Source organism: Anolis sagrei, chromosome 5 (genome assembly GCF_037176765.1).
Source record: "Anolis sagrei isolate rAnoSag1 chromosome 5, rAnoSag1.mat, whole genome shotgun sequence".
In the NCBI taxonomy this organism is placed as follows: Eukaryota; Metazoa; Chordata; class Lepidosauria; order Squamata; family Dactyloidae; genus Anolis; species Anolis sagrei.
Genome location: NC_090025.1, coordinates 14017137 through 14032031, shown reverse-complemented (window position 1 = coordinate 14032031; position 14895 = coordinate 14017137). Strand labels below are relative to the sequence as shown.

Sequence of the window (14895 nt, the reverse complement as noted above, 5' to 3'; positions counted from 1 at the left end):
CCGCCCTGAGTCCCCTTCAGGGTGAGAAGGGCGGAATATAAATAAAGTGTTGTTGTTGTTGTTGTTGTTGTTAATGGTGGATCTGGACCAAACTTGGCACAAATCCTCAATATGCCCAAATGTGAATACTGGTGGAGTTTGGGGGAAATAGACCTTGACACTTGGGAGTTGTGGTTGCTGAGATTAATAGTTCACTTACAAAGAGCATTGTGAACCCACCAACGATAGAATTGGGCCAAACTTCTCACACAAAACCCCCACAACCAACAGAAAATACTATGTTTTCTGATGGTATTTGGTGACCCTTCTGATACCCCCTCATGACCCCCTCCTTAGGGGTCCCAACCCCCAGGTTGAGAAACACTGACTTAGGCTCATGTCTATACAAAACCTTCCAAAATTTCACTTCATTTTGGTAATGTGGAATTGCAGGAAAGGTTTGCAACTCAGTGGGACAAAAACTGGCCAATTTTGAACTATGCTGAGCCTCAAAAGGGATCTGAGCACAATCTAGAATGACTTTGAAACTACAACTACCATGGTTTCAGAGCATGAAAGCAGTCTCAAAGTGAATTGGTATCTTCATGCTAAGTGAACTTCACCTAGCCCATCCTGACCTAAGGAACCCCCCTTGTGTATTTAGCTGCACTTGATCCTTGACCCCCACTTTCTATTTTGGCAATTACAAAGACTTGGAACAACAAGAAGACCAAAGCAATTCTTCTCAACGATCACACTTTGAGGTGTGTTTCTTCCTGTTCCACAACTAATGGCTCCCAAACTAAGGCTGACTTCTCCACCAGACAAAAAAGACCACATATAAAGGGAAAAATGAAAAATGCTGCAAGCTAATTGTCCTGGGATTGAACAGCTTTGTCAGGCGAAGTAGGAGTACAGAGAATGAGAAAGAAACCAGGGCAGAAGAGATGAGGAAAAGGACGAACAGCATCAACAAAACTAGTCATTCTTCTTGTTTAAAAGTTAATTTCCTCCGCTGTTTGTGCCATTTGTGGTCTTTCCAAACAAAGAGATGAATAATTTCAGTCCCTGAGAGTTTGACCTCTCCAACAGAGAGCTGCAGAGCTCTCATCTATTACGGATGACAGGTACCAAAGGAGGAGGGCTGGCAATCCGGCCGCTAGGTGCCACTGGCGTTCTGCAGAGTGGAAACACCTGGAGAAAGGGGCAACTTTGACAGCGGATCTATGACACAGAGAGCACAACTCTGGGGCCTGGAATGTGTGCCAGGCTAAAGCAAAAAAAGAAAAAGATGCATGAATGGCTCTGCCAGATGATCTGTGAGAGGGTGTCATGGAGAGGGAGAGAAAGGGAACGCACGTCCCAAATGAAGTGGCCCCCCTCCCTCCCCGCCTTCCTTGTAATCCTAGAGTTTCTTCCTGCTTTCCCATCCCATGCCTCCTTTGATCTCAATAAATTACTCCTGGTGCCAGTATTTCGCTTTCACAGGAGGCTTGACATTCCAGTGGCTCAGTCGTGGAGGAGGGAGAGGCATCATCCCATTTCTGATGAGAATCAGAAATGGCCAGAAATGGAAGATGTCTAAGTAGATGGAAAGGCTGAGGATTTGGCTATACATATATAAGAAGCAAGGGTGGCACAGTGGGTTAAATCACTGAGCTGCTGAACTTGCTGACTGATAGGTTCACAGTTTGAATCCACGGAGCGGGGTGAGCTCCCACTATTGGCCCCAGCTTCGGCCAAACTACCAGTTTGAAAATATGCAAATGTTAGTAGATCAATAGGTACCGTTTCTGCGGGAAGGTAACAGTACTCCATGCAGTCATGCTGGCCACATGACCTTGGAGGTGTCTACGAACAATCCAGCTCTTCAGCTAAGAAATGGAGATGAGCACCATCCGCAAGAGTTGGACACAACTGGACTTAATCTCAGGGGAAAACCTTTACCTTTACCTTATGTAAGAAGTAGGAAATATCACTAACACTTTGCACTTATTCACCACTCCTTGAGTAACCCTTGCCCATAATCACAGATTCTGCATTGACATAAGCATGCATTTTGTATCCATAGTCAACCATCCATGACTTGAAAATACATATTTTTTAAAATCCAAATAGCAAATCCTGATTTTTGCCATTTTATAAAGTATGCTGCTTTACTATACCATTGTATATAATGAGTCTTGAGAATCAACAGATGTTGGTACCTACGATCCTGGAATCAAACCACAGTGGATACTAAGAACCCACTGTAGCTATGTGTGTGTGTAAATAATTGGAAACATGGAGTATGGAATGTGCAGCATTTCCATGCAGAATTTGCCCTCCATCCATATAAATTCTGCACCCACAGATTCAATCAAACACAGTAAAGGTAAAAGTTTTCCCTTGACATTAAGTCTAATCGTGTCTGACTCTGGCTGGTGGTTCTCATCTCCATTTCTAAGCTGAAAGGCTGGCACTGTCCATAGACGCCTCCAAGGTCATGTGGCCAGCATGACTGCATGGAGTGCCATTACCTTCCTACAGAAGCGGTATCAATCGCTCTACTTATATTTGCATGTTTTTGAACTGCTAGGTTGGCAGAAGGTGGGGCTAACCGTGGGAGCTCATTCTGCTCCCTGGATTCGAACCGCCGAATTTTTGGTCAGCAAGTTCAACAGCTCAGTGGTTTAGCCTGCTGCGCCACCAAAGGGTGGTATCTATGTGCGTATATAAATAACTGGAAACACGGAGTATGGAATGTGCAGCATTTCCATGCAGAATTGACCCTCCATATACATGTGTTCTGCATCCACAGATTCAATCAACCATGGCTTGTTTATATTTGAAAAATAAATGTCCAAAAAAGCATATTATTGCTGCACATTAAGCACTATACTGATGTGCAGACATACCCTGCAGTAGTCGCCTGTCATTTCACAGATCCTTGGGTGCTCATTTGAATTGTTTAGTATTTTAAGTATACAAGGAATGCTATTTTACAATCCATTGTATATAATGGGACGAGCATCCATGGATTTTGGTACTCAAGGGTTTCTGAAACCAATCCCTACTCAATACTAAAAGCCCACTGTAATCAGCTATGATATTCCCCACATATCTATACTTTTGCAAGCTGAGCACATTTTCAAAGACTAACACAAGCATAATATATTATGCAAAAAATATTCAAAGCAAATGTAAAACGTTTGTATTTGTCCACTGCAAATTCAGTTTCATTTTGATTTCAGGGCTGCATACACATAGCCTTGTTTACTGTTCTGTAGCTCAGTGTTTCAACACAACCAAAACATGGCCCAAGAACAAGTTCAGCAAGATCCTGCAACCAGGAATGAATGCTGGGCACGCTGGACACGCTGTCCAGGCCTTCCACATTTTGCAGAATAGTTGAGGGCAACTGCCTGAAGTACTATGCTTCTTGTTCTGCAACTAATGCCCAGAAGCTTTGGGTGAAAAAAAAATAAAGGTTGTGTATGAATGCAGTAGATTATTGCTCAGAGCGAAGAAGAAAATGTTCTCTTCCTTGTTTGGGAAGCGAACAATACCCCCATTTCTTGGAGGCCGGTTTGTGGCCAAGGCGCTGCAAGGCTTACCTGGAATGGTAGGCTTGGTGCCAAGGACTGCCAATCATACCCTGAGATATTTGCATCATACTGAGATCAGGTTGGTTCTCGATGAACTTGGCTGAATGCCAGGAGTGTGGTCGGCCCACGGGGTCACTCCGTCTGGGAAGAAGCAGAAGGGAGAGAATTATTAAGAGAGAGCCACTCACTCACCTGCTCTGACAGGTGGAACAATAACATAATGATTATAATTTGGCATTTATACTGTGCCAACCATTTAGTGGCACTGCCCAGAATGTAAAACACATCTCTGTCTGTGTTTCCCTGGCGGCTATTGTCTTCTACTCTGCTGACTTTCCTGGCTAAGGGCTACCAAGACCACCTTGTTGAAAAACCATATTAATGGAGTGTTTCCCAACCTTCCTAATAACGTGACCCCTTAATACAGTTCCTCATGTTGCGGTGATCCCCAACCATAAAATTATTTTTGTTGCTCCTTCATAACTGTAATTTTCTACTGTTATGGATTGTAATTTAAATATCTGATATGCAGGATGTATTTTCATTCACTGGGCCAAATTTGGAACAATACCCAAGGCACCCAAATTTGTGGGGTTGATTTCGTCATTTGGGAGTTGTAGTTACTGGGATTCATAGTTCACCTATAATCAAAGAGCATTCTGAACTCCACCAACAATGGAATTGAAGCAATCTTGGCACACAGAACTCCCATGACCAAGAGAAAATACTGAAAGGGTTTGGTGAGTATTGACCTTGAGTTTTGGAGTTGTAGTTCACATACTTCAAGAGAGGACTGTGGGCTCAAACAATGATGGATCTGGACCAAACTTGGCACGAATACTCAATATGTCCAGATGTGAACACTGGCGGAGATTGGGAAAATAAACCTTGACATTTGGGAGTTGTAACTGTTGGGATTTATAGTTCACCTACAATCAAAGAGCATTCTGAACCCAGCCCACAATGGATCTGCACCAAACTTGTCACACTACCTATATAGCCAACACTAAATTGTCAGGATCCAGTTTTCAGGGCCTTGGTTCTGGCGCCAGAAATCAGGGTCCTGACGTAGAATACTGATAAGACACCTGCGGTGACTGAACCTGAGAAGAAACGGCCAGCAATTTGGGCGGGTGAATTACGCAGGGTTTTATGTCTTGGCGGGAGTCGTATCTTTGCATGTGAGGGAGTGTATATAAGAGGGTCCCAACCAGCACCAGGCACTCTCAGCTTTCTGAATGTCCATGTTTCCAGTAGTAAAGTTCTCAGTGATACCAGAACGTGGTCCTGTGTTTTCATTTGGGAGCAGCTGCTGTGAGACGACACTAAATACTGGAAGAAGTTGGGGGATGGGGGCTGTTTTTGAATTCTGGGAGTTGTAGTTCACCAACACCAAAAAGGAAGAGAAGGACTGGCAGAGAGATCTTCAGCCTTTTTTTGCCAATGGGGTTCCTAAGACCATCTATATAAATAAAAATGTAATGTTCGTTTGTGTGATTGACATAACTCAAAAACCACTGGACGAACTGACATCAAATTTGGAAAAAAATACACGTATCAGGCCAACGAGTGACCATCATTCATAAAAACACTGAAAAACACAGGGAAAGAGACTTAAAAAGCAAAAAAAAAAATACATTACAACGCATCTGCAAACATACACACACATATACACAAACACACATATACACACACAAAGTACATATACACAGACTGGGCCACAGCAACGCGTGGCAGGGGGTGGCTAGTCAGAAATATTTGTTTTCTGATGGTCTTTGGCAACCCCTCCAAGATTCCCTCGCGACCCCCGCTGCGGTCCCAACCTCCAGGTTGAGAAACACTGATTAATGGGTATGATGCAAGAATATATATTAGAGAATTGGCTCATCATGTTCAAACTACTGATAGATTGATCCTCCATTCTGGTGGCTATCACAATCAATATGGTTGCCAAGGCAATGAACCTACAAAATGGTTTGCTATTACTGAAAGTGAATAAAACTAGTGGCCTCGTCACCATTTTGCATTCTTTATATTCTTTTAAAATAAGAGAACGAAAAACAGCACAGAATAAAGGTAAATAAGTGGAGACACCACAAAGCACAATAAAGAAGATCACCGACCAGTGTTAACATCATGCAATAAAGCTTTCAACCAGTTACAATCAACATATTGATAGGTCAATTAACATAGGTCATGCAAAAAACCTAATCAGAGAATAGAGTTTCTGGCAATACCACTCTGCAATTCTGTAGGCTTTTAGTCTGGGGGCTGTATCCATGTAATAAAGTTAATTGATTGACTAAGTAAGTAACTCCCCTCCACAATCCATACTGGAATTTTTGCAAACACAGCTTCTTGAATACTAATGTTAACAAGCTGCCATGGATCTGAAAAACATATACATTACAAATATATAAACAAGAAACGAGATTAGTGTCTACTCTTTGCCTTTTCCTTTAGGTCAGTGGTTCTCAACCTGTGTGTCCTTAGGTGTTTTGGCCTACAACTCCCAGAAATCCCAGCCAGTTTACCAGCTGTTAGGATTTCTGGAAGTTGAAGGCCAAAATATCTGGGGACGCACAGGTTGAGAACCACTGGTTTACATCCTTCTCAAGATGCTAACTGGGAATGATGCATTACCATTTGGGGAAGGACAGAGGTAAAACATGTATTTTTGTTCATTGCTGGGATGGAAAGCTTGGAGAGGATTATTATTATTATTATTATTATTATTATTATTATGTTTATACCCCAGTTTTTCTCTCCATTAAAGAGACTCAAAGCGACATTCTAGGCCCCAAGATCATTGCCCACCCAGTATAACCTACATCATACACTAAATGGAATGAAAACTAGAAAAAACAACATAGTTCAGGGAATGAAGATTTTAATTCTGCATCTCAGTAGGGAACATCCATTATTTTGATGGGACATTCCTAGCTCCTGGTTTCTCTGATAGAAACAGTTCCTTCAATAGAATGACAATGTTGTATCCTGCCCATAGACCAGTGGTTCTCAACCTGTGGGTCCCCAGATGTTTTGGCCTTCAACTCCCATAAATCCTAACAGCTGGTAAACTGGCTGGGATTTCTGGGAGTTGTAGGCCAAAACACCTGGAGACCCACAGGTTGCGAATCACTGCTTTAGGTTCTAATGAGAAGCAATATGGAAATGACTATTGCCTCCATGGTCTGGACCCATCTCATTGTTGTGTCCTTTAACCCTAAGAACAGTGCCAGGCAGTTTTCTTTGCAAAGCTCAGAAATGACACTTTTCTGGATCACACTTGACTGTCCTCCAGCCAGTACGGCCACTAGCTATTGTATCTGGGGAATTCTTGGAGTCGGAGACCAAATAAGTCATTCTTGCAAACTCCACTCCTTCATATCTGCAGCATTCAAACTATCATTCTTATCTATGAGGTGTCTTGCCCACAAGTTATTAATTACCGTGCATCAGTGTTTCTCAACCTGGGGCCCCCAGATGTTTTTGGCCTACAACTCTCAGAAATCCCAGCCAGTTTACTAGCTCTTAGGATTTCTGGGAGTTGAAGGCCAAAAACATCTGAGGACACCAGGTTGAGAACCACTGCCGTATATACTCGAGTATAAGCTGACCCAAATATAAGCCGAGGCACATAATTTTACCATCAATAACTGGGAAAACTTATTGACTCAAATATAAGCCAAGGGTGGGAAATGCAGCAGCTACTAGTAAATTTCAAAATAAAAATAGATGACAATAAAATTACATTAATTGAGGCATCAGTAGGTTATGTTTTTGAATATTTACATAAACTGTAATTTAAGATAAGACTGTCCAACTCTGATTAAATCATTATTCTAAACTTCTTTGATGTAAATGTGCTTATATATCTTTTTAACAGCACTCCATGCAGTCATGGAGTGCTGGCCACATGACCTTGGAGGTGTCTATGGACAACGCTGGCTCTTCGGCTTAGAAATTGAGATGAGCACCAACCCCCATAGCTGGATACAACTGGACTTAATGTCAAGGGGAAAACCTTTACCTTTATCTATCCTTCTAATAATCGCCATAATTTATTTTAACTATACATTTTGGGGAAAATTCTGGGTGTATAAGAATAAGGAAAGGTGGGATAGACTGGCGCCGAGAGAGAAGGAGAGGAAAGTGTGTGCTGCATCAAGAGAGGAGGAGAAGATGCACGCTGCACGAGAGAGGAGGAGAGGAAGGAGAGCTGAGTCGCTGTGCGGAGAGGTGAGGGTCCTGACAGGAAGGTGTGGGGCTTAAAAGAAGCCCTTATTTCAGCCCCACACCTTTCCATCAGGACCCTCACCTGAGTATAAGTCAAGGGGGGCTTTTCAGCCTAAAAAGGGGGCTGAAAAACTAGACTTATACTCAAGTATATACAGTAATTGATTGAAAATTAATACATCAAAGATGAAACCACACATTTCTTAATGTGGCATAAAACATTGAATCAGTAGAAGGAAAAAGGCAATAGAGCAGTTTAGAAAGGAAAAAAGTATTTGAAATTAGAATAAAAACACATCAAGATCAGAAGTAGTGAGGACATGGATGCATACATTCTGAAGAATTCAAACACATGTCTTGTTTGTTGCATAGTTTGCTCTCAGTGTGTGTGTCCAATCTTGGAGAACAAAGAGTACACAAATTAATTTCATATATTCTAGCTAAGTCTTCTCGCTCCGGATGAGAATGAGATCCTATCATCCACACAGTGATTACGGTGGAAGTTTGCTTTGTAGTCCAACATATTCTCCCAGATTGGAGATACTGGTATATTCAAACCAGAGCACAAAACAAGAGGAGAAAATTCCAATTTAATCAGCATTAGGCGAAATGAGCCTGATCCACAAGTGTGTTCACTCAAAGAGTAATCCCACTTAGTGCATGGCAATGTATTTTTGAGGAAGGGCGTTCAGAGATCAGGCTGCGTTTCCAAGCATGATTACAGCCTAATTCCCCTTGTTCTGCCTTTCAAAAGCCGAGAGATATGAAATTGCCTGTGGCATTCATCAGCATTTTTGAAAGCAAAACCTCTGGCCAAAGCAATATCAAATGGGTTTGGTATTTGGCTCGTCACCAAGTCCTCTAGTTCCTTGATCTTCATCTTGTATTAGCCTATTGAGTCACGAATCTTCCTAAAAGTTTCATTTCTGTCTTTACTTGGAGACTCCCATCCTTAGTCTCCTTAATCCACCACATCTGAGGACAAGGAATAGGCGGCACGCAGCTGAGCAAGAAAATACAAACACACACCTGCAGGGAATTATCTCCTGACTTAATCCTCAGAGCAAAAGAAACAAGAAATGTGAATAAAATAATAGTATGGAAAGGGAAATCTGCCAACAGTTCTCAGTGTTAACTGCGATAGGGAATACATATGGGGCAGGAATACAGAGTATAAAAATCCATGAATAAATAAATCACGTCTGCATACACAATAATACAACCACTCCAAACATTCACTACATTTCTGGACATTTTTCCCATTCCCATTGGCAAGAAAATAGGTGGGGAAGAATATGAGGACGGACTCAGTCATAGTTCCAACTATTTCATGGAGAAGGAAGTTAAAGATGTGTTTAACTTGGATGGAAACCAGAGCATAATGTTTTATTTTAGTGTGTTTGTTCTTGGGATTAAATGATGAAATTTCTTTGTAAGTACAGTGAGGTGGAGATAACAGCACATCCATCAGTTTAATATGTGTAATTGAGCAAAGAATATGATGAACCAAAGTGGAACAGATACACAGTGTTGGAGCATGCAAGAATCAGTTAGTGTGTATGTGTCATCTGTAAAATATGATGCATGAAGCTGAGTGGTTGAGTTTCATGTGGGGAGATGGTTGAGCCTGGGCCTTTTGGTTACTGTTACAATTTTGTTCAGGTTTGAGCTACGTAAGTGCTCAGAGAGAAGAAGAAAAAGAAAGAGCAAAGCAGAGAGAGACAGAGTTTGGAGTGTACTCTCACTTCATGACCTGCTGAAAGAGTTTATCCACATGGACAAAGAAAGACCATTTTAAATTTCGCTTAAAAGAGCATTATGTGAGTCGATGTAACTGATCACATGGTACATAGAATCAAAGAGTCGGAAGAGACCTCATGGGCCATCCAGTCTAACCCCCCTCCCCAAGAAGCAGGAACATCTTATTCAAAGCACCCCTGACAGATGGCCATCCAGCCTCTGCTTAAAAGCTTCCAAAGAAGGAGGCTCCACCACACTCTGGGGCAGAGAGTTCCACTGCTGAACGGTTCTCAGTGTCAGGAAGTTCTTCCTCATGTTCAGATGGAATCTCCTTTCTTGTAGTTTGAAGCCATTGTTCCGCATCCTAGTCTCCAGGGAAGCAGAAAACAAGTTTGCTCCTTCCTCCCTGTGGCTTCCTCTCACAAATTTATACATGGCTATCATGTCTCCTCTCAGCCTTCTCTTCTTCAGGGTAACATACCCAGCTCCTTAAGCCGCTCCTCATAGGACTTGTTCTCCAGACCCTTGATCATTTTAGTCGCCCTCCTCTGGACACATTCCAGCTTGACAATATCTCTCTTGAATTGTGGTGCCCAGAATTGGACACAATATTCCAGGTGTGGTCTAACCAAAGCGGAATAGAGGGGTAGCATTACTTCCCTGGACCTAGACACTATGCTCCTATTGATGCAGGCCAAAATCCCATTGGCTTTTTTTGCCACCACATCACATTGTTGGCTCATGTTTAACTTGTTGTCCATGAGGACTCCAAGATCTCTTTCACACGTCCTGCTCTCGAGCCAGGCATTGTCCCCCATTCTGTATCTTTGCATTTTGTTTTTCCTGCCTAAGTGGAGTATCTTGCATTTGTCCCCATTGAACTTCATTTTGTTAGTTCAGTCATTCTGAATAACGAAGAGTAAACTGCTGTATCTGCTGGGCATTTAATCATAGAACCCTGCACAGATATGAACCTATATGGAAGATCATGCTCCATGTTATCATGATGTGAATGCACATACTTTAATCTGTTCACATCACCGCCATTTAATAATATGAGGAGTAATAGCAGTACGTGTGAATAAAGATCTTGGGAGTTCTCATGGACAGCAAGTTAAACATGAGCCAGCAATGTCATGCGGCAGCTAAAAAAGCCAATGGGATGGTGGCCTGCATAAATTAGCGTCTAGTATCAAGATCCAGGGAAGTCATGCTCCCCCGCTATTCTGCCTTGGTTAGACCACACCTGGAATACTGTGCCCAATTCTGGGCACCACAGTTGAAGAGAGAGATTGACAAGCTGGAATGTGTCCAGAGGAGGGCGACTAAAATGATCGAGGGTTTGGAGAACAAGGCTGACCTGGCCGTTCACCTGGAGAGGCCCTGCTCGTGATTCCGCCTGCGTTGCAGGCGCGCTTGCTGGGGACATGAGACAGGGCCTTCTCTGTGGTGGCCTCCCGACTCTGGAATGCCCTCCCAAAAGATCTCAGACAGGCCCCTACATTGGCAGTCTTCAGAAAGAACTTGAAGACCTGGCTGTTCCGATGCGCCTTTCCAGAATAGGAATCTCCAATAACAAGTCCCAGAAGCACTTTAGTAGAACTAAGGTTGCTGCACACTGCACTTGCCCTACAATCCTCACATACCACCTATCACATCAGCACTTGTAATCCTGTACCCCTTTACTCTGGCCTGGCCCAGTTTTTCATAGTGTTTTGATGTATTGTTTATTGCATGTCGTTAATATTGCTTTAACTGTTTTTAATTTGCTTTAGGTGTTGTATTGTTGTGTTGTGTTTTGAGGCCTTGGCCTTTGTAAGCTGCATTGAGTCCTTTGGGAGATGCTAGCGGGGTACAAATAAAGTTAATAATAATAATAATAATAATAATAATAATAACAACAACAACAAGCCCTATGAGGGGTGGCTTAAAGAGCTGGGCATGTTCAGCCTGCAGAAAAGAAGGCTGAAAGGAGACATGATAAATATGTGAGGGGAAGCCATAGAGAGAAGGGAGCAAGCTTGTTTTCTGTTGCCGTGGAGACTAGGACGTGGAACAATGGCTTCAAACTACAGGACAGGAGATTCCACCTGAACATGAGGAAGAACTTCCTGTGAGAGGTGTTCAGCAGTGGAACTCTCTGCCCCGGAGTGTGGTAGAGGCTCCTTCTTTGGAGGCTTTTAAGCAGAGGCTGGATGGCCATCTGTTGGGGGTGCTTTGAATGCAATTTTCTTGCTTCTTGGCAGAATGGGGTTGGACTGGATGGCCCACGATATCTCTTCCAACTGAAGGAAAAATAGTGGGCTTGCCATATCTGTTGGGTATTTAATCATGGAACCCTGCACAGATATTAATATATATAGAAGATCGTGTTCCATGTTATTGTGATGTGAACGCACATACTTTAATCTGTTCACATCACCACCATTTAATAATACGAGGAGTAATAATCTGCAGCTAGCTGAAATCAAAGATTCGGAGTCTACATCTCCAGATGGCCCATTTTAGTTTGAAACATGCCTACACTGGTTCATTCTTTATTAGGTGTTGGATTCCACATAACTTTTACTATATGTATTCTTAGCATTTTACTACAGTATATGCAATCGTGGTATTTTTGGAGTGCAATGCCAGATTTTTCTGTACTGAGTGAGGCTTTAGGTTGTAAATAGTAATGATAGCTAAATAATAGCTAAGTAATGAAATAATCTTCTGTTTCTACAGATCTGATGCTGCCATGGGTTATGCAACACCGTTCTTCTGAACAGCCTTCTGAACTTTCTAAACTCAGGCCCAGATTCACTAGATCCTATTTCAGTCTGTCTTTATATATTTTTGTCAACACCACATAGAAAGGGAGCAATAAATTATCAGAATTTATGGAGGGCTAATGAAAATTAAAGCAGCTGGAAGGTATTATGGTTTCATTTGTACACAGCCTCAGGTCTCTTTCTCTTCAAAAAAAGTTTCTTGCAATTAATACCAAAAGGAACTAGGACAAATACCTAACGTTTTGGCTCATGTTTCTAAGATCTATCTACATTTTTGGCTACTGAAATTCAGTTATCACGTGCCAAGGCTGGATTTAGAGAAAATATGCAATTACCAGAAATAGCAAAAATTTATTCTCTGCTTTCACAGTTGTTAAATCTCAAATTCTTTCCATCCTCAATATATGATTTGCAAATTTTGCAAATAAACTAAAAATAAACCTGTATTCAGGACGAGATGCAACTGCTGGAACAAAATATGGGAGAGAGGGGAAAGAATGGTTAGCCATATTGGAAAGGAGGTCAGCCAAGGCTTCATTTTATCACCCTATTTAATTTGTATGGTGAGTATATCATCCATAAAGCAGGATTAAATTAAGGAGGTATGAACATCAGAAAAAGAAACATCAACAATTTGAGATTTCAGCGGTGACCAGGGGAGCATTCGCACAATTAAAACTTGTGCGCCAACTGCGCCCGTACCTTGGGAAGTCTGACTTGGCCACGGTAGTCCACGCGCTGGTTACATCCCGTATAGACTACTGCAACGCTCTCTACGTGGGGTTGCCTATGAAGACTGCTCGGAAGCTACAAATGGTCCAACGATCGGCAGCCAGGTTGTTAACAGGAGCAGCACTCAGGGAGCACACCACTCCTCTGTTGCGCCAGCTCCACTGGCTGCCAATTTGCTACCGGGCACAATTCAAAGTGCTGGCTTTAGCCTTTAAAGCCCTAAACGGTTCTGGCCCGACCTATCTGTCCGAACGCATCATCCCCTATGAACCAGTTAGGACATTAAGATCGTCCGGGGAGGCCCTGCTCTCGATCCCGCCAGCCTCACAAGCACGGCTGGCGGGGACGAGAGACAGGGCCTTCTCAGTGGTGGCCCCTCGGCTGTGGAACGCCCTTCCCGCAGACATTAGATCGGCCCCCTCCCTGCTGGCGTTCAGGAGAAGAGTGAAGACCTGGCTCTTTGAACAGGCGTTTAATTAAGCAGTGCAATTAAATGATTGATCATGGAACATGGAATAATGGACAAGGAAATTGGATTATGACTTTGCTGATGAGACGTGATGGATTAGTTATATGGATGTATTGATGTTATATTGATGTATTGTTATATTGATGTAGTTGCCATGGTTACTGTTTTAAATGCTAATGTTGTGCACTTTGTATACTGATTTGGTTGTAAACCGCTCTGAGTCGCCTACGGGCTGAGAGAGAGCGGTATACAAATGAAGCAAATAAATAAATAAATAAATAAATAAATAAATTGCAGATGACACCATACTACTGGCCGAAAAGAGCAATATTATTGTATTATTATTATTATTATTAAATTGCTAGGTTGGCAGAAGCTGGGGCTAACAGCGGGAGCTCCCTCTGCTCCACAGATTCAAACCACCAACCTTTTGGTCAGCAAGTTCAGCAGCTCAGCAGTTTAACCTGCCGCACCACCAGGAGGCCTAAAATGGTCTACATAAAAACATTTATGAATTGTCACCTACACAATAATATAGAAGTAAAGCTGAGACCAGTAGGGAACAACAGTAAGGTCGCTCTTTTAAAAACTCCAGAAGAAGTCTATGCAAATATGTCTTGGTCAAAATGTGTTGGACTAATTTGTGGAACAAAATATTTTTTACACATTTAGACATGCTTTTACACCCACCTCTTACAACTGTGTGAATGCAACGGGTATGTTCTCAAGAAACATAAAGAAGGGAGTGAATTTCTGTTTGCTGAAAGATTCACGCAGCTGTATTAGCTGGCCAGTACGCTTCAGCGCACATCTAAAGCATCTTCTGATCTGTGTCATCTTGCATTAAAATCATCAGAGAACGGTCACATGCCGAACGTGGTCCTCTGTTTCTGCAGATATTTTTTCCTACTCCAATTCAAGCATCACATGCTCAGTACTTTTGTCTACCAAAGCAGATATGCTGCTCTGGCAATCCAGATCTAGCTCACTGCTGTGAACAGCATACGTAGGATTATTCACAAAGGGCTTAACTGAACAATGTGGCTAGGATCCAACAGGCTACTTTTAGGCAGACCTTAGAAAAAAAGGAAGGATTCCTGAATGTGGGGCACGGAGGCCGAATCCCCGCAAGGATTTCCGATCCGTTCCTAGTGTATTGATCAAGCATTAATGATGACGACCATCAAGATTGCTCTGAAGTTGGGCGTCAGAAGTATCTTACTTTACAGCCATCTTTGTGTTTGCTCGTTCACGTCCCCCCTTTTCCTAGATATATTATTTTTATATTATTAATATTCATTGTGCTGTGCTTTACCGCTCTATAAAATTATACAAGTAAATATACAAAATTTATTTATTTATTTATGGCATTTGTAGC

At 42.2% G+C, this 14895-nt stretch overlaps 1 protein-coding gene across 2 annotated transcripts in view; it reads right to left on the bottom strand.

The window, feature by feature from the left end:
• The window catches only part of SHROOM3 (shroom family member 3), a 267856-nt gene that overhangs the window by 31271 nt on the left and 221690 nt on the right, over positions 1-14895 (bottom strand). For both annotated transcript variants that reach the window (XM_060779370.2, XM_060779371.2), the window contains one exon: positions 3576-3707. In XM_060779370.2, the coding sequence (XP_060635353.2) occupies positions 3576-3707 (132 nt within the window). The remainder of the gene's footprint in view (positions 1-3575; positions 3708-14895) is intronic.